The 20,560-nt window shown below is 39.3% G+C and overlaps 1 protein-coding gene across 1 annotated transcript in view; it reads left to right on the top strand.

The window, feature by feature from the left end:
• Window positions 1-20,560, top strand: part of PDE3B (phosphodiesterase 3B, cGMP-inhibited) — a 155,750-nt gene that overhangs the window by 81,068 nt on the left and 54,122 nt on the right. Inside the window, exons 2-3 of the mRNA XM_005885892.2 lie at window positions 13,316-13,366; window positions 20,120-20,368. Of these exons, the coding sequence (XP_005885954.2) occupies window positions 13,316-13,366; window positions 20,120-20,368 (300 nt within the window). The remainder of the gene's footprint in view (window positions 1-13,315; window positions 13,367-20,119; window positions 20,369-20,560) is intronic.

The following is a 20,560-nucleotide window of genomic DNA, read 5'->3' as shown; positions in this document are numbered from 1 at the left end:
TGGGTGAGGGGCTGAGGGCTGTTTTCAGGCTGGCCAAGCCCCCCGGCGACAGAAGCTCCCAGCCTCTCCTTTTTTTTCTTTTTCTTTTTTATTCTGGGATTTATTTACCTTCTATAATTGAAACTTTGTTGCCTTCAGTGGAGCTCAGAGCCACCAGGGCAGGCGGGAAGCTTGGCTTCCTCCATCACTGGAGCAACCAAGCCTCCTGCTCGCTCCAGCTCCGTGGCTGCCAGCCGCCATCTTGGTTGGGTTAATTTGCATATAGTTGCTCTGATTGGCTGGTGGGCGTAGCTTAAGGCGTAGCGAAGGTGCGGTCAATTTGCATGTTGTCTTTTATTAGATTAGATATAAAAGGCTAATATGCTAAGTGTCCCTCCGACTGGTCGCTATGATGCACACTGACCACCAGGGTCAGACGCTTAATACAGAAGCTGCCATGACACACACTGGCCATTTACAAAGAAATGGCACTGCAGACCTGGCACTGACAAAGCAATACTCGGCTTCCCCCAAGTGAGACACAGGCCCTGCCACTAACCCAGAGCAGCAGCCCACCAAATTGCAGCCAATGCTACCAGGACCCCATGGCGCAAAATGCAGCCCACAGCCAGCCCAGTCTGGAAACGGTGGCTGTGGCCCCAGGTAATGATGTCACATAGCAATGCAACGCCCGGCTTCCTCTCCCTAGCAACAGGCCATTTAACAATAAATGGCACTACGGACCTGGTGCAGAGAAAGCAACACTTGGCTTCCCCCAAGTGGGACACAGGCCTGACCACCACCCTGGAGCGACAAATCGCAGCCAATGCTGCCGAGACCCAGTGGTGCAAAATGCGGCCCACAGCTCAGTCCAGCCTGGAAACGGTTGCTGTGGGCGCTAGGTAATGGCGTCCCGAAGCAATGCCTGGCTTCCTCTCCCTAGCGACTAGCCTCCTTAGAGTTTCTTCAGTCCAGGAACATGACTTGCTTTATAGCCAGGTGCAACCATTTTACACTTTAACCAAATGTCTGTGAAGCATTTTCCCGTGCCACATCTCATTTGATCCTCACAGAAGTCCTGGAGTAGGTAGATAGGAGACCTGGTAGAGTCTTATTTTCTTTTCATTAGCTGGAAAATGGAGATTTAGAAAGTTTAGAAACTTGACCTGACTAAAAAGAAGAAAATGACTTCAGGTTTTCTCACTGCACAGAATATAGTTAAATACTGCTGCCGTTAAATATTTTACCCTTTGTTCTCCCTGCGTAATCTACAATAATAATGTGTTTCGTGTTGATATTTACTTCTATGTTGCTGACAGTTACCTGAAAGAGAAGTTGGGGAGCTGCTTCACTGGGCTGGAAAAAGTTTAGCTACATCAGAAAGCAGGTCTAATTAAGCAAGTTTGTTCTGTATCTATAAAAGGCTAAGTTGACTCATGCATGCGCAATACATATAAAGCTCTCATTATCGCCAATGCACGCTGTGTTTCTGTCATTGTCGATCGTGAATTTGGTTGACACTTCTATTATAGAGAAAGGGTGAATAGCAATATTAAAATATTTCTTCTAATTAATTTCCTTTCAATGTGCATGAGTCTGTGTACCGGGCCACTAGTTGGTTAATAATATCATAGTAAAGAGTAAAAGGGGGGAAAATATATGATGATTTAACTTTGGATGGTGGATACACAGTGCAATATACAGAACATATATTTGCATTTTAATGTTTATATTTGCTCCATTTTGTCTTAGCTCACTAAAAAGATGTGTTGTAACCACCAGCTTGTTTTCTGTGGATAAAGTGGCATGTAGATTTGCATTTAGGAGACACTCATTGTTTAGCATGGCTCTTCCTTACAGGTAACGGATTCTCTCAGAACTGACTCCAACACATGTTTTCTAGTCTACCATAATTCACAAAAGTAATCATTAAGTGGGGGGGGGAGGGAATCACTTTTGTGGTAGGGTTTTCTGTGATAAACATGTGAAAAGTCGACTACCATTGTTCTTCATGTGTATTGCACATATACCAAGAGCTGATTCGGACTCAGCACATGAGTGCATCTATCCAGCAGTAAAGTGACATATCTGCTGTGCACAAATGTGACAGTACTCTTTTACATTTATGCATTTAATCGGTGCTGTCCCAAGGTTCATGTGGTAAATACATTTTGGAAATGACTTGATCTGTTCTCTTTTGATCTGTTCTCTCTTTCAGCATAATCTTTATCACCTGTCTGGCTAGTTTTACCAGTCTCTCAGCAATAGTTTATTGTTTTCATATGCTTTTGCTATGAGAACAGAATTTGAAGGGCACCTCTATAGTTTTTGTCCCATTTTAGGAACAAAAATATCAGTTTCATATAAGAATGCATTGCATGCTGAGAATTTAAAAAAAAAGATATTTCTGTGAAAATTAGAATTTCACACATTTGAAATATAAGTAAACAAAATCAATTTCTTATTACTGTTTCTTAGTTTAAACTTTTACCTAAGTGCTAATATTATTATGAGACATTAGGTTATATTTTCACTAAGGAGTTTGCTCCTTTGGATCGCCTGTATCATTAGTTTTCTTATTATCCTGGATCATTTTTAAGTACAAACAAGTTCTAGAACCTATCATATTAATAACAAAAAAGTATCACCCCACATTCTTTTCCAACTAGTTTTTCATTTTATTTTTGCTTTTGCAGCACAATTTCTCAAAAATTTCCTCTAGTCACTATCTCTTCTTGTCTACCTTCATAAATTCTTAATTTTGTATTGAAGCTGAATACTTACAATGTATAGAGACTAAGGATAGCAAACACCATCTACCCATCATTAACTTTGAAGTTCCCTGTATGCCACTCTCAGATCATTTCCTTTTCTCCCTTAGAGATGTTCACTATCCTGAATTTCCTTAGTTTCCCAGATACTTACATTCCTAAAAAGTATATTTAAATGTATAATTTTGTTTCTATACTTTGAATTCATTTTCCTTGTTGTATTCCATTGGGAATATACCAAAACGTTCAATTTTGTTTTTGGACATTTGGGTTGTATCTCGTTTTCTTTTTTTTTCTTTTCTTTATTATGTACTATATACTATACTTTTATTGATGTAGTATGTACTATACTTTCAGAGAGGAAGGGAGAGGGAGAGAGAGATAGAGAAATCAATGATGAGAGAGAATCATCAATCAGCTGCCTCCTGCATTTCACACTGGGGATCAAGCCCACAACCCGGGCATGTTGCCCCGACTGGGAATTGAACCGTGATTTCCTGATTCATAGGTCTACGCTCAACCGCTGAGAATTGATGTAGTATGTACTATACTTTCAGAGAGGAAGGGAGAGGGAGAGAGAGATAGAGAAATCAATGATGAGAGAGAATCATCAATCAGCTGCCTCCTGCATTTCACACTGGGGATCAAGCCCACAACCCGGGCATGTTGCCCTGACTGGGAATTGAACCGTGATCTCCTGATTCATAGGTCTACGCTCAACCGCTGAGCCACGCTGGTTGGGCTGTATCTAGTTTTCTTGCTACCCCAAACAGTGCAGCTATATGCATTCATGTTCTTGTCTCTTGATGTCAAAGATCAAACTTTGGGGTTTTCCCCTCTATTGTGGAGTGATGCTTTTGTAAAATACACTAAAAGTGTCATAATAATGCCAAGTTGCTATAAAAATTTCGAAACATTTACTGTTAATTTCTGTATTTATCTTATTAATTTTCAACCAATTTTCATTCAACACTTTGAATAACTGTTAATACATATTTAGTTGCAAAATTCCTGGATCATACATCTAACTTATGCAGAAAATTTTGGTTTTCTCAAAATCACTAATATTCTAGCTTTTCAAATTACACAGAAGGCAGTCTACCAACAGTTTGTGGCTGTCATTGTATGTTTTCAGTTCCTGATAATGTAGGGGATTTCAGATAAAGACCTGCTGCTTTTTATTTTATTTTCTTCCATCACCATTTATCCCCTCTGTGCCCTCTTACACCTCCATCTCCTCCCTAGCCACAAGTGAGAGAAGACCATAATGGGATGAACAGCTAAGGAGGAGTGAATTTATTAAGGAATATGGTCTGCAATACAAAATTCTACAGTAGAGGTCTAAAAAGTAAGCATAGAGGGGGAAAATTGTATATTGTAAGGTTTTCAGAAACCTCTAAGAGCACAATTAAAATAGCGTGTACATTATCTCTCATATTAGCAGGAACTTTTGAGCAGCCCCAGAATGGTCTCAGTGCATTAGGGAACATTCTCAAATTGTAAGCTAATATGCTCTTATACGAAAGAAGCAGGACTACTTTATAGCATTGTTTCTCAACCTTGTTTTCATTCTCAACCCGCTAAGGAGCCCTTTTAAGACATTTTTCCTAATCTTACTCCCACTCTATATTTTAATACCATATATTAAGTGTATTGGTTTATTATGTACTATGGCTTTTGGAGGGTCACAACCATTTTAATGTTTTTTAAATTATTTTTTGCCCTCCAGGAACCAATTTTCATCTTCTTGGGAGTGATATACTTATGTTAAGAAAGCATGGCATGAATATAAATATGGCTTTTAGCAATAAAATGCAAATATTTGAAAACATAATATTTAAGGGGCAAAGGAGACTCAATGTTAAACTATTTTAATGGAAATAAACTTTAATTAGCAAAAAAAAATCAACTTCTACTTATACTAGTGAATTGGGGAAATGAGGTACTGTATAGGCATTTGTCACTGTTAGATGGTACCATTGTGGAAGAATAGATTGGATGATAAGATAGGTGGGCAAGTTTGTAGATTCAGAATTTAAATTAGATAAATTTCAGTGACCCATCATATGGTTCTGTCTTCACTCCTGTCTGTTCACTACTTTCATTAGTGAAATTAAGAAAAAAAATCAGATTTATAGATGTCTCAATGATAGGAAAAATTGTTACTGAACAAGAGTTGATCTGCCCATATGCACAGACCAAAAGAAATGTACAAGCAGGTGTTTGCAGTGGAGAAAAGAATTATTAAAATTGGCACCAATCTGGAGAATGGGTGAGATTGTGTTCCAGAAAACCCAACTGCCCAATGGTTTACAGACAGGATTTATAGAGCAAAAGTCAAGAGTCATCATAAGTAATGGGGTTTGGGTTGTGAGTGTTGCTGATTGGTCAAGAGTGAAGTAAGGGCAATAAATGGTTTCAGGTCTTTCAGTCTGGTTCCATGAGGGTGTGGTCAGGGGTCATTCCACTGTAGGGCCCATGTTTTCTTTTGCTTAATAGAGATCTTACCTTGTGAACCTTAGTCAAGGCATGGTCATTGTTTCTTGCTGCCTCAAGGGTTAAAGATTAGTGAAGGGGAAGAGTTTAGACTTACAGGGCATCCTGTGAAGAAAGGGAATAGAGAGCTGGGGTCACATATTAAATCAAAGTCATACGTTAAATAGGGCCCTTGGACCTGGCTGGTGTGGCTCAGTAGTTGTGACCTATGACCCATGAGGTCATGGTTCAATTCCCAATCAGGGTACATGCCCAGGTTGGGGGCTTGATCCCCAGAGTGGCATGCTGGAGGCAGGTGATTGATGATTCTCTCTCATTGATGTTTCTCTCTCTCTCTCTCTCTCTCTCTCTCTCTCTCTCTCTCTCTCTCCCTCTCCCTTCCTCTCTGAAATCAATATATAGTAAATGGGGCCCTTGGTTTCACTCACCCTTTTTTGTGCATTCCTCAAACCTTAAGGGAAAACAGGCAATGATCTGGCTGTTACCTGCTGATTAGGGACATTGATTAGAGAAAGAAGAATGGATTTGTCTCAAAATCAGTTGAAAGTATACTGGAGTCTCAGGTCTAAGATCCCTAGTTTGAATTACCATTAGATTACTATTCTTGGCTATCTTTTAGGCAGCAATTATAAAGACAGATTACCAGTAGTAGCTCAGTATCACTAATGTAGACATTCTCCAAGGGCCAGGCAGAGAAGTGAACCAGTGGGTGAATGCATCTGCATAGTAAAGGTTGTCAACCTGATCTATGGCAGTGTTCATGGAGTTAATAAATTGGAAACATCAGAGTCATAAGCTGGGATGTAAGTGCAACATTTCTATCTAAAAAGAGAGCATATTCCTCCTTGAGCTGCAGTTGGTAGGTCTAATTCTATTCAGTTCTGTAAAACCACCTTTCTTATTTGGGCCATTTCTTGATTCCAAAGAAGAATGCTTTGTCTGGAGTTATTAAGAGCTGAGGCTGTGACCTTTGTTAAGGCCTGTATTTCTAGCTTTTGCTGAGATGTCTGCATATCAGGACATGAAAATGAAGACCGGCCATTCTCACCAGGTCATGATTCTTGGACATTTAGACCTCAGTGCTGGAAAATTCTGTGTGTTCTTTTCTCAGGAAGGATCTTACAGATCCATCCTGACAAAGATGGGAACCCCCAAGTACATTGCCCAGTCCAGCAGTAGGGGAGGTAAGGCCCAAGATTAGTGCCGCAAATCTAAATTCCTTCTTTGGGTGTAGGAAAGACCTCAGGTAAGAAGGACTTATTGTCTCTTCCTGTCTATTTGTTACCTAGACAGGAATGTATGAACCTATGTACATACTGACAAACATTCAGTGATGCCCCATTATATCCGACGCAGAGCAAAATTAGACTGGTTGGTTCATTCAATGCAGAAAGGGGCCGTGATGAAAGAGGCAATGTGCAAATCATAGGCCACCTCAGACATATGTGACGGGGGACAATAGAGGCATTAGTGCATTTCTAAGTCAAAAATGCATGCGTTCATCTTAGTACAATTAAATTGGTGTTCCCCTGGATGTGGGGTAGGATAGAGGTCCCAGCTTATCTTTAGTAGCTTGTTCCATCCATCTTTCCCAGTCCGCGATGTTGAAGGATTGTATAATCCAAAGCATTCCTTCTGCACTTGACATAGGCAGCAACCCACAGACCCAGCAGTCGGACTGGTTATGGACTTCTGTAGAAGTGGCAACCCATGGGAAGAAGACAATGCCCATAACAGATAGAAATTGAAACAGAAGTTAGAGATTAGAAAACAAACAGTTACCTGGGTGGTCTTCATTTTGGTGAGGTTCAGCCTGTGTTTGCAGATGTTTGTTTTCTGAAGGGTATTGTACAGTCAGGATGTCACAGAGGTAATCATATTGATTGGTGATTCCTAATGGGAGTGGTGGATTCAGGGCTTGATTCCTTCTGGTTTAACAGAGGAATGAGTCATTAGTAAAATCTGATAAGACCCCGCCTATTTAGGTATAAGCTGATCAATTCATTTGAGGTTATTCTTGTGGTGTAAAAAGGTGCTCTAGTTTTTTTGTGTGGTTCTTTTTTTTTTTTTTTTTTGCACATATCTGTCCAATTTTCCCAACACCATTTATTGAATAGACTATCTTTACCCCATTGTATGTTCTTGGCTCCTTTTTCATATATTAATTGACCATATAGGCATGCATTTACTTTTGAGATCTATTCTGTTGTACTGATCTGTTTTTATGGCAGTACCATGCTGTTTTGATAACAGGCCTTGTAGCATAGTTTGATGTAGGTAGCATGATACTTCCAACTTTGTTCTTCTTTCTCAAGATTGCTATGGCTCTTAGCAGTCTTTGTGGTTCCATATAATTTTTGGATTATTTGTTCTAGCTCTATGAAGAATATTATTGGTATTTTTATTTAAAATTTTTTATTCATTTCAGAGAGGAAGGGAGAGGGAGCGAGCAATAGAAACATCAATGATGAGAGAGAATCATTGATTGGCTGTCTCCTGCACGCCTCCTACTGAGGATTGAGCTCACAACCCAGGCATGTACCCTTAACTGGAATCAAAACCTGGGACCCTTCAGTCTGCAGGCTCACGCTCTATCCACTGAGCAAAACCATCCAGGGCTCATTGGTATTTTTATAGGAATTGTGTTGAACCCAGAGATTGCTTTGAGTAGTGTGGACATTTTAATGTTAATTTTTCCTATCAATGAGCATAGTGTATGCTTCCATTTATTTGTATTTTCTTCAGTTTCTTTCTTCAGTGTCCTATAATTTTCTGAATACAGATCTTTTACCTTCTTGGTTAAAGTTATTTTTATGTATTTTTTATGCAATTGTAAATGTCATTGTTTTCTTAGTTTCCCTTTCTGATAGTTCATTATCCGTGTATAAAAATGCAACTGATTTCTGATTAAATAAGAGTGGTGAAAGTGGACACTGCTGTCTTGTTCCTCATGTTACCGGAAACTCTTTTCATTTTTCCCCATTGAGTATGTTCCCTCTATTCCCACTTTGCTGAGAGTTTTTATCATAAATGGGTGCTAGCTTTAGTCAAAGGCTATCTGTTTTCTGATGGCCTGGACAGTGAGTAACAGCAATCTTAGGAAGTATTGCTCCATTGTCCAGTTGAAATTCTCTTAGATCTCTGGCAAAAGCCTCTCTAAACAGTGGGGGAGGGTTTGAACTCTTGGAGAATAACAGTTCAACAGTCTTCCAAATGTAAATAGCTCCTGAGATTCAGAGTTCAAGGGTATACAAAGGAAAGGGATTTAAGTCCAGGAGAGCAAACCACCAAAATTTCCCAAAGTTGTCACCAAGGTGTAAGGGTTAGGGACCACCAGGTAGATGTCTTCCACTCTTTGGTTGAGGGCCCTCAAGTTCTGAACAGATCTGTATTCCCCAGTACCTGATTTCTATACTGGTAAAATGGAAGTATTATATGGTGAATGACAAGGCTGAATGAGCTGATATTCTAGGAATATTCTAGGAATGCTGTTACTAATGGTTGGATTCCCCTCCTAGCTGGTTCTTTTAGAAGGTCCTGTTTTAGATAGGAAGACATTTGCTCCTGCACAAAATCACATTTGGATTGGGGTAGCCGTCTTTGCCTCTGCAGGCCTGCCCTTTGCCCATCCTTCCAGACTTATTTCTTGGAAGATTTCTTTGGAGAGCTCAGCCAGAAGTTCTTTCTTTGGCCAAAGCCAGCAATGCTGCCTGTAAAACACAAGCTTCTTCCAGAGGCACTTTAATATCAATCCGCCGGGGGCAGAGGTTATTTTGGCATTTAGTTTAGTCAGTAAGTCCCATCCTAAAAGTGGCACTGAGCATTTCAGCAATACAAGAAGCTATGGTTAAGGTTTGTTTTTCCCATTTGGCAATCTAATGGCTTCCTTACTGACTCTGGCATTCTAGTCACCAGCCTTGTTTCAGAGGAGAGTTTAGTCAACCTAGTATTTAATACCAACTGTGGCTCTAGTGTCAATCAGAAAGTAAATTAAGCCCAGCCTGTGTGGCTCAGTGGTTGAGTATCAACCTATGAACCTGGAGGTCACAGTTCAATTTCCCAGGTGGGCTCGATCCCCAGTAAGGGGTGTATAGGAAGCAGCTTAAAAATGACTCTCTCTCTTCATTGATGTTTCTATTTCTCTCCCTCTCCCTTCCTAAAATTAATTTTAAAAATATTTTTTTAAGTCCATTAATTTCTTCTTCTTCTTTTTTAAAAAGTCCATTAATTTCTTTCCCCACTGTTCCATGTGGGTGGTGTTGACCAGAGGCCCGGGTCCGTCACTCAGGGATAATTGGGTTACCTATAATGCTCCTCCTACCTCTTTGTCCTGTTCTCTGCTTAAACTTGGTCATTTCCCCCATTCCACCCACCACCCCACCCCCAATGACCCTCTGGCTTGCAGTAAGCACACTGTTTGGGGCCTACTTTTGGAGCAGGTCCCTTGTTCCCCCTGGCCTTTACCTTGTTCATTGTTTTCTTAGGCCCTCTGGTGGTCAGAGCAGCAGCCAGCAAGTCAGCCTGTTGCTTCACCTCACTCTTTTCCCCAGATCTAGTCTCTGTTATTGAACAACTGAAAAGCAATCTCCACCAACAGTGACAGAGGCATTCAAAAGGCCTCTTAAGCTTTTGAAGCTTTCTTTGGACATCAGGGGCACTCTGACCCAAAATAGTCATGTTCACAACCTTTAAGTTTTCAGGGGCCTCTGGGCCTACATTAGTATTTTGGTGACAAGCCTCAAAGATACATTCTAGGAATTTGGCTGGGTCTTTGTCTGAACACTGCTTTGGCTGCTGGACCTGATTAAAACTTATTTGTTTGGGCACTCCCTTCCTTAACCCAGCGGAATGCAGTTCCTGTCGTGCCCAAGCTTGCGCTGATTCGCATCGTTTATATTCTGGTGTGGTCCGGTAGCAGGGACACAGCAGCTGTGGCTTCCGCTCACACAGGGTTTTGCAGTGTCTCATTGTGCAGGTGATTAGCTTTTCCCCCCTGCCTTTTCTAAGATAACCCACCGTTCTTTGGCAGTAAGTAGGGTGTTCAATAGATGTTGAATATCTGCCCAAGTCAGGTTATAAGTGTCAGCAATGGGGGGAAAAAGAGATTTTCCATATTTCTAGGATGGTCCCTATAGGCAGGCATATTAATTTCAGCATTAATTCCTCCAATTGGCACCTGCTTTAATGGGAATTGCCCTGTCTAGAGTGGCCCCCTGACCAATGTGGGTACCCTTCTGGATGTGAGAGGGGAGACCATTGCTCAGCCTGGCAGAGCTCTTTCTCCAGCTGCGTCACTGCCAAAGGGCAGTGCAAAGGCCACAGCGGCTGAAACCTTAAGCTAGAGTAATAATAAATCACCTTTCCTCCAATTGGCACCTGCTTTAATGGGAATTGCCCTGTCTAGAGTGGCCCCCTGACCAATGTGGGTACCCTTCTGGATGTGAGAGGGGAGACCATTGCTCAGCCTGGCAGAGCTCTTTCTCCAGCTGCGTCACTGCCAAAGGGCAGTGCAAAGGCCACAGCGGCTGAAACCTTAAGCTAGAGTAATAATAAGTCACCCTTCTCCTGGAATTCTCGTCAGACTTGCCTGGTTTCCCACCCTGGTGTTTCATAATTTTACATTTCATTTGCATGTGCTTATTCTGATACAAAAGAATAAACACTTTGTACATAGGGGATTTCATCCATTTTTCCTCAATGACTCAAGTTGCAAGATGGTACTGTAGTTCAAAGACCCAGCCTCTGGCCAGTGTTCTCCTGACTCTAGAGCAGACTGTGGCCATGTCATATTACAAAGAAAAAGCATTTTCTTTTTCTTCATTGGTTCATAGCCAAACATGGCCCAGTTCGGTAAGATGCATCCCAGGGGACTGCATTAGGGGACCGAGTTAGATATACAGTTCCCCTTGATAATACAGAGGATAGAACTTCTTTTCACAGTAACAAACCAAGTCATTTTAAAGAGAAAAGTCGGCCTCTAATTTTGCACTAGTTTAACTTTTGATGTTTTAAATCCGCTTATTTGATTAGATTTCTTTCAGTCTTACTCAGTTAAACCACACAAAATTTCCTCTTAGGTTTTCACAAACCTCCTACAACTTTTCTAATCCCTCTTAAGTTTGTCTCTTCTTACTCATTCAGAAGTAACCATCCTTAGTTTAGGACAAATTACTTTCCTCTAATTCCTTCAAAAATTTTATTTCCATACTTTATGCCTTCTAGAATCTAGAATGTTTGCTGGTTAAATTAAAACCTGAAATAACTTTATCAGAATAACAGTTACGGCCATATAAAATACTGCATAAATTTAATGAGTACTAGACCACAGTCATTTTACAGGTACTAGTCCATGAATTTTGTAAGTGGTTATAGTACATATGGATTTCTTTAGGAGATAATAGGTTTCTCTGCACTGGCAAGAGATGACTTTTCTTCGAGAGTATTGACAAGGAGATGGTAATGACAACTGGCAAATTTGGGTGATTAAGGGTGGGTACCCTATATAATAAAAATGTAATATGCTAATTGTCTAACTGATCAATCGACCATTTGGTTGACTGCTCAACCAGTCGCTATGATGTGCACTGACCACCAGGGGGTAGACACTCCAACCGGTAGGTTAGCTCAGTGGTCAGCAAACTGCGGCCCTCGAGCCACATGCGGCTCTTTGGCCCCTTGAGTGTGGCTCTTCCACAAAATACCGATTTCTGCACATGGGCCACGAAGTTTCAATTGCACTGTACGTGCGCGCCCGCATGTGGTATTTTGTGGAAGAGCCACACTCAAGGGGCCAAAGAGCCGCATGTGGCTCAAGAGCCGCAGTTTGCCAACCACTGGGTTGGCTTGCTGCTGGGGTCTGGCCTATCGGGACTGGGAGAGAGGGCCGGGCAGGCCCTGGAGCCCTCCTGCAGTCCCTTCCTGGCCAGCCAGCCCCCATCGGCTAATAGGGACTGGGTGAGATGCCCGATCAGCCCTGATTGCTGGCCAGGCCGAGGGACCCCACCCATGCACAAATTCATGCACCGGGCCTTTAGTATTATATGAAAGAGCTCAGCAAGCTAGAGACTGCTGACAAATCCTTCTAGCAGCCTGTTTTGTATGGCCCTAAAGCTAAGAATGTTTTTTGCATCTTAAGAGGTTGTAAAACAAACAAAAGAATATGCCACAGAGACATTACGGGGCTTGCAAAGCCTTAAATATTTACTGTCTGTCCTTCACAGAGAAGTCTGCCAATTCCTAATAAAATATTGGACTAATGATAGAGTAGATAACACTAAGATCTTTTGCAATAAAGGACAGGAAACAACACAAACAGTTCAGTATATGGAAATTTTGTGATTAAATCACTCATGAGCTAGGCTTATATTCAAGATTAGGGTTCAAAGCTATATAGAAAATTGCAATTATAATCTATTTCTCAGGCAAAAAGAGACCTATTAACTAAGTAAACTTAAGATTAATGATATGTAAGTTATAGCTTACTAATAAATTAAAGCCAATTTTATCTCCTTGAGAATAGTGACTATTGGATGGGAAGCAGCCAGTAAACCTGCTAGAAAAAGAGGCGCAGGAAAAAACTAGTCTGGAACTAAGAAGTTACCATTGTATAAAGAAACAAACAGGAAAACCACTAATTATCTGCATGTCAAAAGAGTTATGTGTTGTTTTTCATGCTCCATTCCTTTATACTTAATCTAACCACAAGGATAAGCTTTTAAAACTTCTTTTGACATAAGTGCCTTATTGGTAAGAAAATAGCACCACCATCATTTGGACTATGAAGATTTACATTTTTCCTTACTCCTTTAGTGACTGGATGTGATTTTTTATGTATATGTTCCCTTTTGGGAGCTTATTTTTGTGACTATTCTGACTTTTCTTTTGGTTTCTCAGTCACAGAGTACATAATTAATAAAATATTCTGTCTAGAGATAATTTTTATTCTGACCTTCCCAATAGTTCTCTCAAACATCAAACTATTTGAAGTATCTGTAATTGAGATGCTCCATTTTGTCTTACATATATTTGTTTATTTCTGGTTTGTAACTAAGTGAATTTTTTTTTTCCAGATGATTCTTTGGGATTGGGACTTGAAGCAATGGTATAAACCTCATTATCAGGTAAATATCTGATTATCACTGATATCTATAATGAAACTTTTGACATTTTAAGTTACAGTCACAAGACTGCTATGACATAGATTTTCTTTACTTAAACTAAAATAGCCAGAACTTTCATTTAGATAGATTACAACATTTTAATTGTAAGGGGGAAATGAAATGGTAAGAAACCAAGCATATATAATAGTTATACTTAAATGTTGCTATAATAGTCTGGACTCAGGATAAACTAATAATTTTATATTAAGGAAGAGATTTCTTTTCTGATTGTGAACAACTGATCCACACAGGAAAAAAATAGATTAAAGGCCATATATGAGAAAAAGCAAGACAATTGGCAAAATATTTTATCAGGGAAGCAATATCATTTTGCTCTTTGGCAAATTTTTATTAAATTATATATACAGAAAAGTGAACAGCTTGATGAATTTCCACTAGTACTCATCAAGGAAGAACACTTGGCCAGCACCCCAGAAGCTTCACTTATGCACCATTCTAGGTATTACTTATATCCCCAAAGATCATCTCTTTCCTGATTTCAAGCAGTTAGTTTTGCTAATTTGGGAATTATATATATGTGCGTGTGTGCATGTGTGTGCGTGCGTATATGTGTATGTATATATATATATATACACACACATATATATATATAGACTCATTTAATATGTACTCTGTAAATATTTTTGATCACTTAAGTAATATGTGTTTATATCAGAAGAACAGAAAATAGAAGTATAGGAAAAAAAGAAAAATCATTCATAAACATCAGGTAATAACTATGTTATGTTAACAATTTTTGTTTTTGTTAATCCTCACCTGAGGATATTTTTTTCCATTGGTTCTTAGAGTAGAAGGGAGAGAGGGAGGAGGAGGAGAAACATCGATGTGAGAAAGACACCAGCACACAGGCCAACCATGGATCCACTTTTGATGCATATATTTACAAGTCTTTTTCCATTGTATTGAAATGTGTTTGTATATTCTGTTCTATAAAACTTATATTAGATTTAATTTGCTTTTATGAAACCTAATGTTTTCCTGTCTTTGAATTTTACATAAATGGAATCAACCACATGTACTTTCTGGTTTGCTTCTTTCAGAACTTTATCTGTGAGATCAATGCATATCATTGCACATAATACTGTGACCTTACACAATATGGTTCCTTTACTCGCTTTTACTTCTCTGACCTCATCTTCCTGCACTTTCTCCTTCGTTTACAGCTCCAGCTACACTGGCCTCCTTGTTTTCGCAAACAAGCTGGGCAGGCTTCTGCCTCTACGTTTTCACACTTGCTAGTCTCTCTGCCTGGAATGCTCTTTTCCCACACCTCTGTCAGATCGGAACAAATTGCAGCCTTATACTCTAAAATTTCAGTGCCCTCCATCACTTCCTTTTCCCTCTCTTTGCTTCTTTCTCTTCAACCTGCTCAAAAACCCATGAATCTCTATTGCTCATATTCCTTAGCCTGGAAGCCAGTGTACTCAAAAATTTGGTCCCAACATGCCTCTCCAACCTTATTTTCCACTGCTCTTTTTTTATTTTTATTTTAAATATGGCCCGTACTTTAATAATTTTGTTTTCTGCACCTTGCTATTTTACCACATTTTTTTTTACCACTTTTATACCTTTATTTATTCTCCTTCTTGAAAAATGAGCTCCCCAAAATACATTTTTTGTTTAATTTCACTGTAAAACATTATTTCCCCAATCTTTTATAAATAAAATCCTACCAAATGCTACCTCTTCCGTAAAGTTTCTGTTAACCCTTCATATTAAAGTTATCTATATTTCCTTTGAACTCTAATACTATTTTATTTGTATCTTTATCTCATCATTTCCCATAACATTAATAAGAGTAGTAATATTTAGTGCACTTTTCCTATATGTATTATACTCTGTCTTATGTGCTCTGCATGTATCATCAGATTTAATTCTCTCTGCTTCTCTCTGTTAAGTACAGCTATAAACTCTGGAAATAATGCATGAGGAAACCAAAGAACTCTGGGAAAAAATGGGAAGAGTAAGCTGGCCTCGTTAAGGACCCCAGTAATGGAGGAATAACATAGTGACAGGGTTTCCTACAACCCCCACCCAAAACCAAAAGGTGACTTAGGCCCTCCCTCTCAACCTAGCAACAGAAGGTATCCCAACGAAGCTCATTTCTTCCCTAGGACTGAATGAGAGTCCTGCAAATAATACCAAGTGAATCTGGTGGCACTGGCAAGAGGGACTTGATCAGGAACGCCACTGGCAATAAGTGTGAACATCACAGAGTATACTTTCACAAACCTGTATGTGCAGCCTACTGTACACTAGGCTACATGGTATACCATTGTGGTATATGCAGTGTGTCATTGATCAAAATGTTGTTATGAGACATATGACTGTACTCTCATTCTCTACTGGGCATGAGATCTCCTTCCCAAGTAAGAGACATGGGGTGGCCAGGGGGCCTGGCATAGGGGATACTGCCACTAGTGCCCAGCCCAGAAAGTGTTCTTTGTCCCTGTGGCCTGGAGTCTCCTTTCCTCCACCTGAAAGTACTAGATAGCCCAACCTAAGGAAGTTCCCTCTCCCCCACAGAGGAGGTACCAGCAGGCACCAGTGGGAACCCTAGTGACACCAGGAAAAAAAAAGACTGAAATAACACTGTGAATGTCCTAAAAATTAAATTGACATTAGATCCTGGCCAGTGTGGCTCAGTGGGTTGAACATTGTCCCAGGCACCAGAAGTTTGATGGTTTGATTCCCGGTCAGGGCACAAGCCCAGATTTCAGGCTTGATTGTGCAGGAGGCAGCTGATCAAAGGTTCTCTCTCATCAGTGTTTTTCTCCCTTTCCCTTCCTCTCTGTCTAAACATCAATACAAACATTTTTTTTTTAAAAAATAGTCATCAGAACCACAGCCTAAAAAAGTAGACCAGGACCTTTGTGTGAAATCTAAACAAGTCTACCTCCTAATATAAAAGATTTAAATAGGACCCAGTCTTCTAGGTCCTATTATTGTGAAGCATTATTAGCCAAAATATTGATGATAAAATAAAAAACACCTGTCATACCAAAAACCAGAAAAATCACAGCTTGAATGAGAAAAAAACTATATTAGTACTTACCACCAAGATGAACAGATTTGGAATTATCTGACAAGGAAATTTAAAGCAGCCATCATCAGAAAATTGCTTCTAACAAGCAGTTACGAATTCATTTTAAACAGAATAGAAAAATCTCAGCAAAGAAATGAAAGTTATAAAAAAGAAACAAATGGAAATTAAAAACTTGCTGAATGGGCTCAGCATTAGCGTGGTGACGACCGAGGACAGAATCTGCAAGCTCGAGGACAGAGCAATAGAATTTACCCAATTTAAACCTCATAGAGAAAATAGATGGAAATAAAATGAACAGAGCCTTAGGGACCTGAATGACACAACAAAAGATCCAACATTCATATCATCAGTGTTTAGAAAGGAGGGGAGAAAGAGAGTGAGTTTAAAAGAATATTTGAAGAAATAATGACTGAAAACTTCCCACATTTTGCAGAAGACATAATTCTACAAATTCAGGAAGCTGAGCAAATACCAAATGGGATCACTGCAAAAAAAGTCTCCACGACAAATCATAATTAAACCTTTAAAAACTAAAGACAGAGGAAATATTTTGAAAGCAGCCAGAAAGAAATGCCACGTTACTTATAGGAGAACACCAGCTCAAATAGCAAATTTCTCATTTGAGTGTAAGGAAAGTAGATGCTATTATATATAACTCATGAAGTATATATAATATTTTATATAATACTGGAGGCCCGATGCACGAAATTCATGCCAGAGTAGGGCCTTCCTTCCCCCGTCTGCTGGCACCAGCTCCCTTCTGGCACCCGGGACCCAGGCTTCCCTCTGGCTACCAGCAGGCACCTGGGACCTGGGCTTCCCTCACAGCCCCAGCTTCATCCGGAAGGATGTCCAGTCTAATTAGCAATACCAATATTATGCTTTTATTATTTTACATTTGACCAACATGTGAGGGAAGGTTTATAGAAATAATCAAATTTTAACATGTTCATTAACTTTGGCTTATCAATTTAAATTATAGCAAGCCATTTGTCAGAAATACTCTTTTTTTTTTTATGAGGCCGGTCACTTTTGGGTTTCTTTTTTTCTTTTTTTAATATATTATATTGATTCTTTACAGAGAGGAAGGGAGAGGGATAGAGAGCTGGAAACATCGATCAGCTACCTCCTACACACCCCCCCATGGGGGATATGCCCGCAACCAAGGTACATGCCCTCGACTGGAATCGAACCTGGGACCCTTCAGTCCACAGGCTGATGCTCTATCCACTGAGCAAAACCAGTCAGGGCAGAAGTACTCTTAATTGATGAGAAATAGCTGGACTGTGCCCCAATAATGGGGAATTTTTAAAATAAAAACTAACACAAAATAATGCTTCACAAGAAAAAAATTAAAAAACCTCCATAGAGCAAAGTCTCTTTTTTTTTTTTTTTTTTTTTATGAGGCTGGTCACTTTTGGGTTTCTTTTTTTCTTTTTTCTTTTTTTAATATATTATACTGATTTTTTACAGAGAGGAAGGGAGAGGGATAGAGAGCTGGAAACATCGATCAGCTACCTCCTACACGCCCCCCCACGGGGGATATGCCCGCAACCAAGGTACATGCCCTCGACTGGAATCGAACCTGGGACCCTTCAGTCCACAGGCTGATGCTCTATCCACTGAGCAAAACCAGTCAGGGCAGAAGTACTCTTAATTGACGAGAAATAGCTGGACTGTGCCCCAATAATGGGGAATTTTTAAAATAAAAACTAACACAAAATAATGCTTCACAAGAAAAAAATTAAAAAACCTCCATAGAGCAAAGACATTACTTAGCTAATTACTGGTCTCATTTTCATTTTTTTTAGTTCTAAAATGTGTTGAGCCATAGCCAGTTTGGCTAAGTGGGTAGAGCGTCGGCCCATGGACTGAAGGGTCCCGGGTTCAATTCCAGTCAAGGGCACATGCTGGGGTCACGAGCTCAGTCCCCAGTAGGGGGCGTGCAGGAAGCAGCCAAACAATGACTCTCTCGCATCATTGATGTTTCTAGCTCTCTCTCCCTCTCCCTTCCTCTCCCTTTCTCTCTGAAATCGATAAAAATATATTTTAAAAGTAAAATGTGTTGAGGCCCAGCTGATGTGGCTCACTGGTTGAGAGTCAACCTCTGAACCAGGAAGTCATGGTTCAGTTCTTGGTCAGGGCACATGCTTGGGTTGCAGCTCAATCCCCAGAAGGGGACGTGCAGAAGGCAGCCGAGTAATGATTCTCTCTCATCACTGATGTTTCTATCTCTCCCTCTCCTTTCCTCTCTCTAAAATCAATGAAACATATTTAAAAAATAAAAAATGTGTTGCAGCTGCCTCCTGCACATCTCCCACTGGGGATGTGCCCGCAACCCAGGTACATGCCCTTGACCGGAATTGAACCTGGGACCCTTCAGTCCGCAGGCCGACGCTCTATCCACTGAGCCAAACCGGTTCTGGCAGGGATATTTCTTTTTTAGTGTAGACATTCATCACTATAAACTTACCCCTTATTTCTATAGAGTAGACCACTAGGGTATAATTCAGTGATGGCGAACCTATGACACGCTTGTCAGAGGTGACACGCGAACTCATTTTTTTTGGTTGATTTTTCTTTGTTAAATGGCATTTAAATATATAAAATAAATATCAAAAATATAAATCTTTGTTTTACTATGGTTGCAAATATCAAAAAATTTCTATATATGACACAGCACCAGAGTTAAGTTAGGGTTTTTCAAAATGCTGACACACTGAGCTCAAAAGGTTCGCCATCACTGGTTTATTTAGTTGAATAAAATTTATATAGAATTTCAAAAGTAGAAAACATGTATACATTAATGAAATTTTTATTTTTAATTTTAGAATATATTTTCTACCCATTTTTTAGGACCCAGCCTGATGCTTTTCTAATTCCATGAATTTTTTGTTAACCATTTAATTCAATGTTATCACCGTTTACTTTGAACTGTAATACCATTTTTCTGTACTCTTATCTCATTATTTTCCATAATATTGATAGTAATACTGTTACTTGTTACACTTTAAATATATGTACCACACATTGCTTTATGTGCTTTGCATGTATTAACAGATTTAATTTTCACATTAGCCCTTAATAAAGTAGATGCTATTATCCCATTTATAGTGAAGAAACTAAAAAGTTCAGATGTTAAATGACTTGCTCAAAGTCACACAGTTAGGGTTAAAGTCTAGATTTCAAACTCATCTTTGCAACAAAGCTTTGTCACTGTGCTAGAGTGACAAAGGTAAATGAAAGAAATGCTATATATGTTTAAAAGAAATTTTGACATAAAGGAAAAGAAATCATCAATAAATTAATGCAATCCTCTAATTGTAGATTTTGAAATTATTACAAATTTAGTTTTATGCTAGTTATAGTCAGTAATGAATACTATTAAATATAGCTAAGCTAATGAAAAATATAGAAAAAATTAAAATTCACATTATCTGCTACATCAACATCAAAAATTTTAAAGTGATAATTATACCATTTGTTATATAATTTATATCCTGTCCAAATTAATGAATATTAATATTTAATAGAATTAAGTTATTTAGATATTATTAGAATACACCTTGACTTTAAAATAGAGGAAGTTTATCTTAAATGTTGAATTTTCTGTGTAACAAATATATAATTTTACTTTTCTTTTCTAGAATTCTGGAGGTGGAAGTGGAGTTGATCTTTCTGTGCTAAATGAGGCTCGTAATATGGTGTCAGATCTTCTGATTGATCCAACCCTTCCCCCTCAAGTCATTTCTTCCCTACGGAGCATCAGTAGCTTGATGGGTGCTTTCTCAGGTTCCTGTAGGCCAAAGATTAATCCTCTCACACCGTTCCCTGGATTTTACCCTTGCTCAGAAATAGAGGACCCAGCGGAGAGAGGAGACCGAAAACTTCACAAGGTCAAAACACAGTAATCAGCCAGCCCGATTTATCACATTTGATTATATTTTCAAATTAAAACTGCTCTTTAAAATCTTATCTAAACTGAAATTTCTTTTTCAAGGATCAGTTTCTTTTCCAGTATATTGAGCTCCTTGGACCTTTAAAAGTAGTTACAATCTCAAATAATTTGAAACAAGTATTCAATTTTT

The sequence above is a fragment of the Myotis brandtii genome, unplaced genomic scaffold (genome assembly GCF_000412655.1).
Source record: "Myotis brandtii unplaced genomic scaffold, ASM41265v1 scaffold934, whole genome shotgun sequence".
Lineage (NCBI taxonomy): Eukaryota > Metazoa > Chordata > Mammalia > Chiroptera > Vespertilionidae > Myotis > Myotis brandtii.
This window is presented reverse-complemented; position numbering and strand designations above follow the sequence as displayed.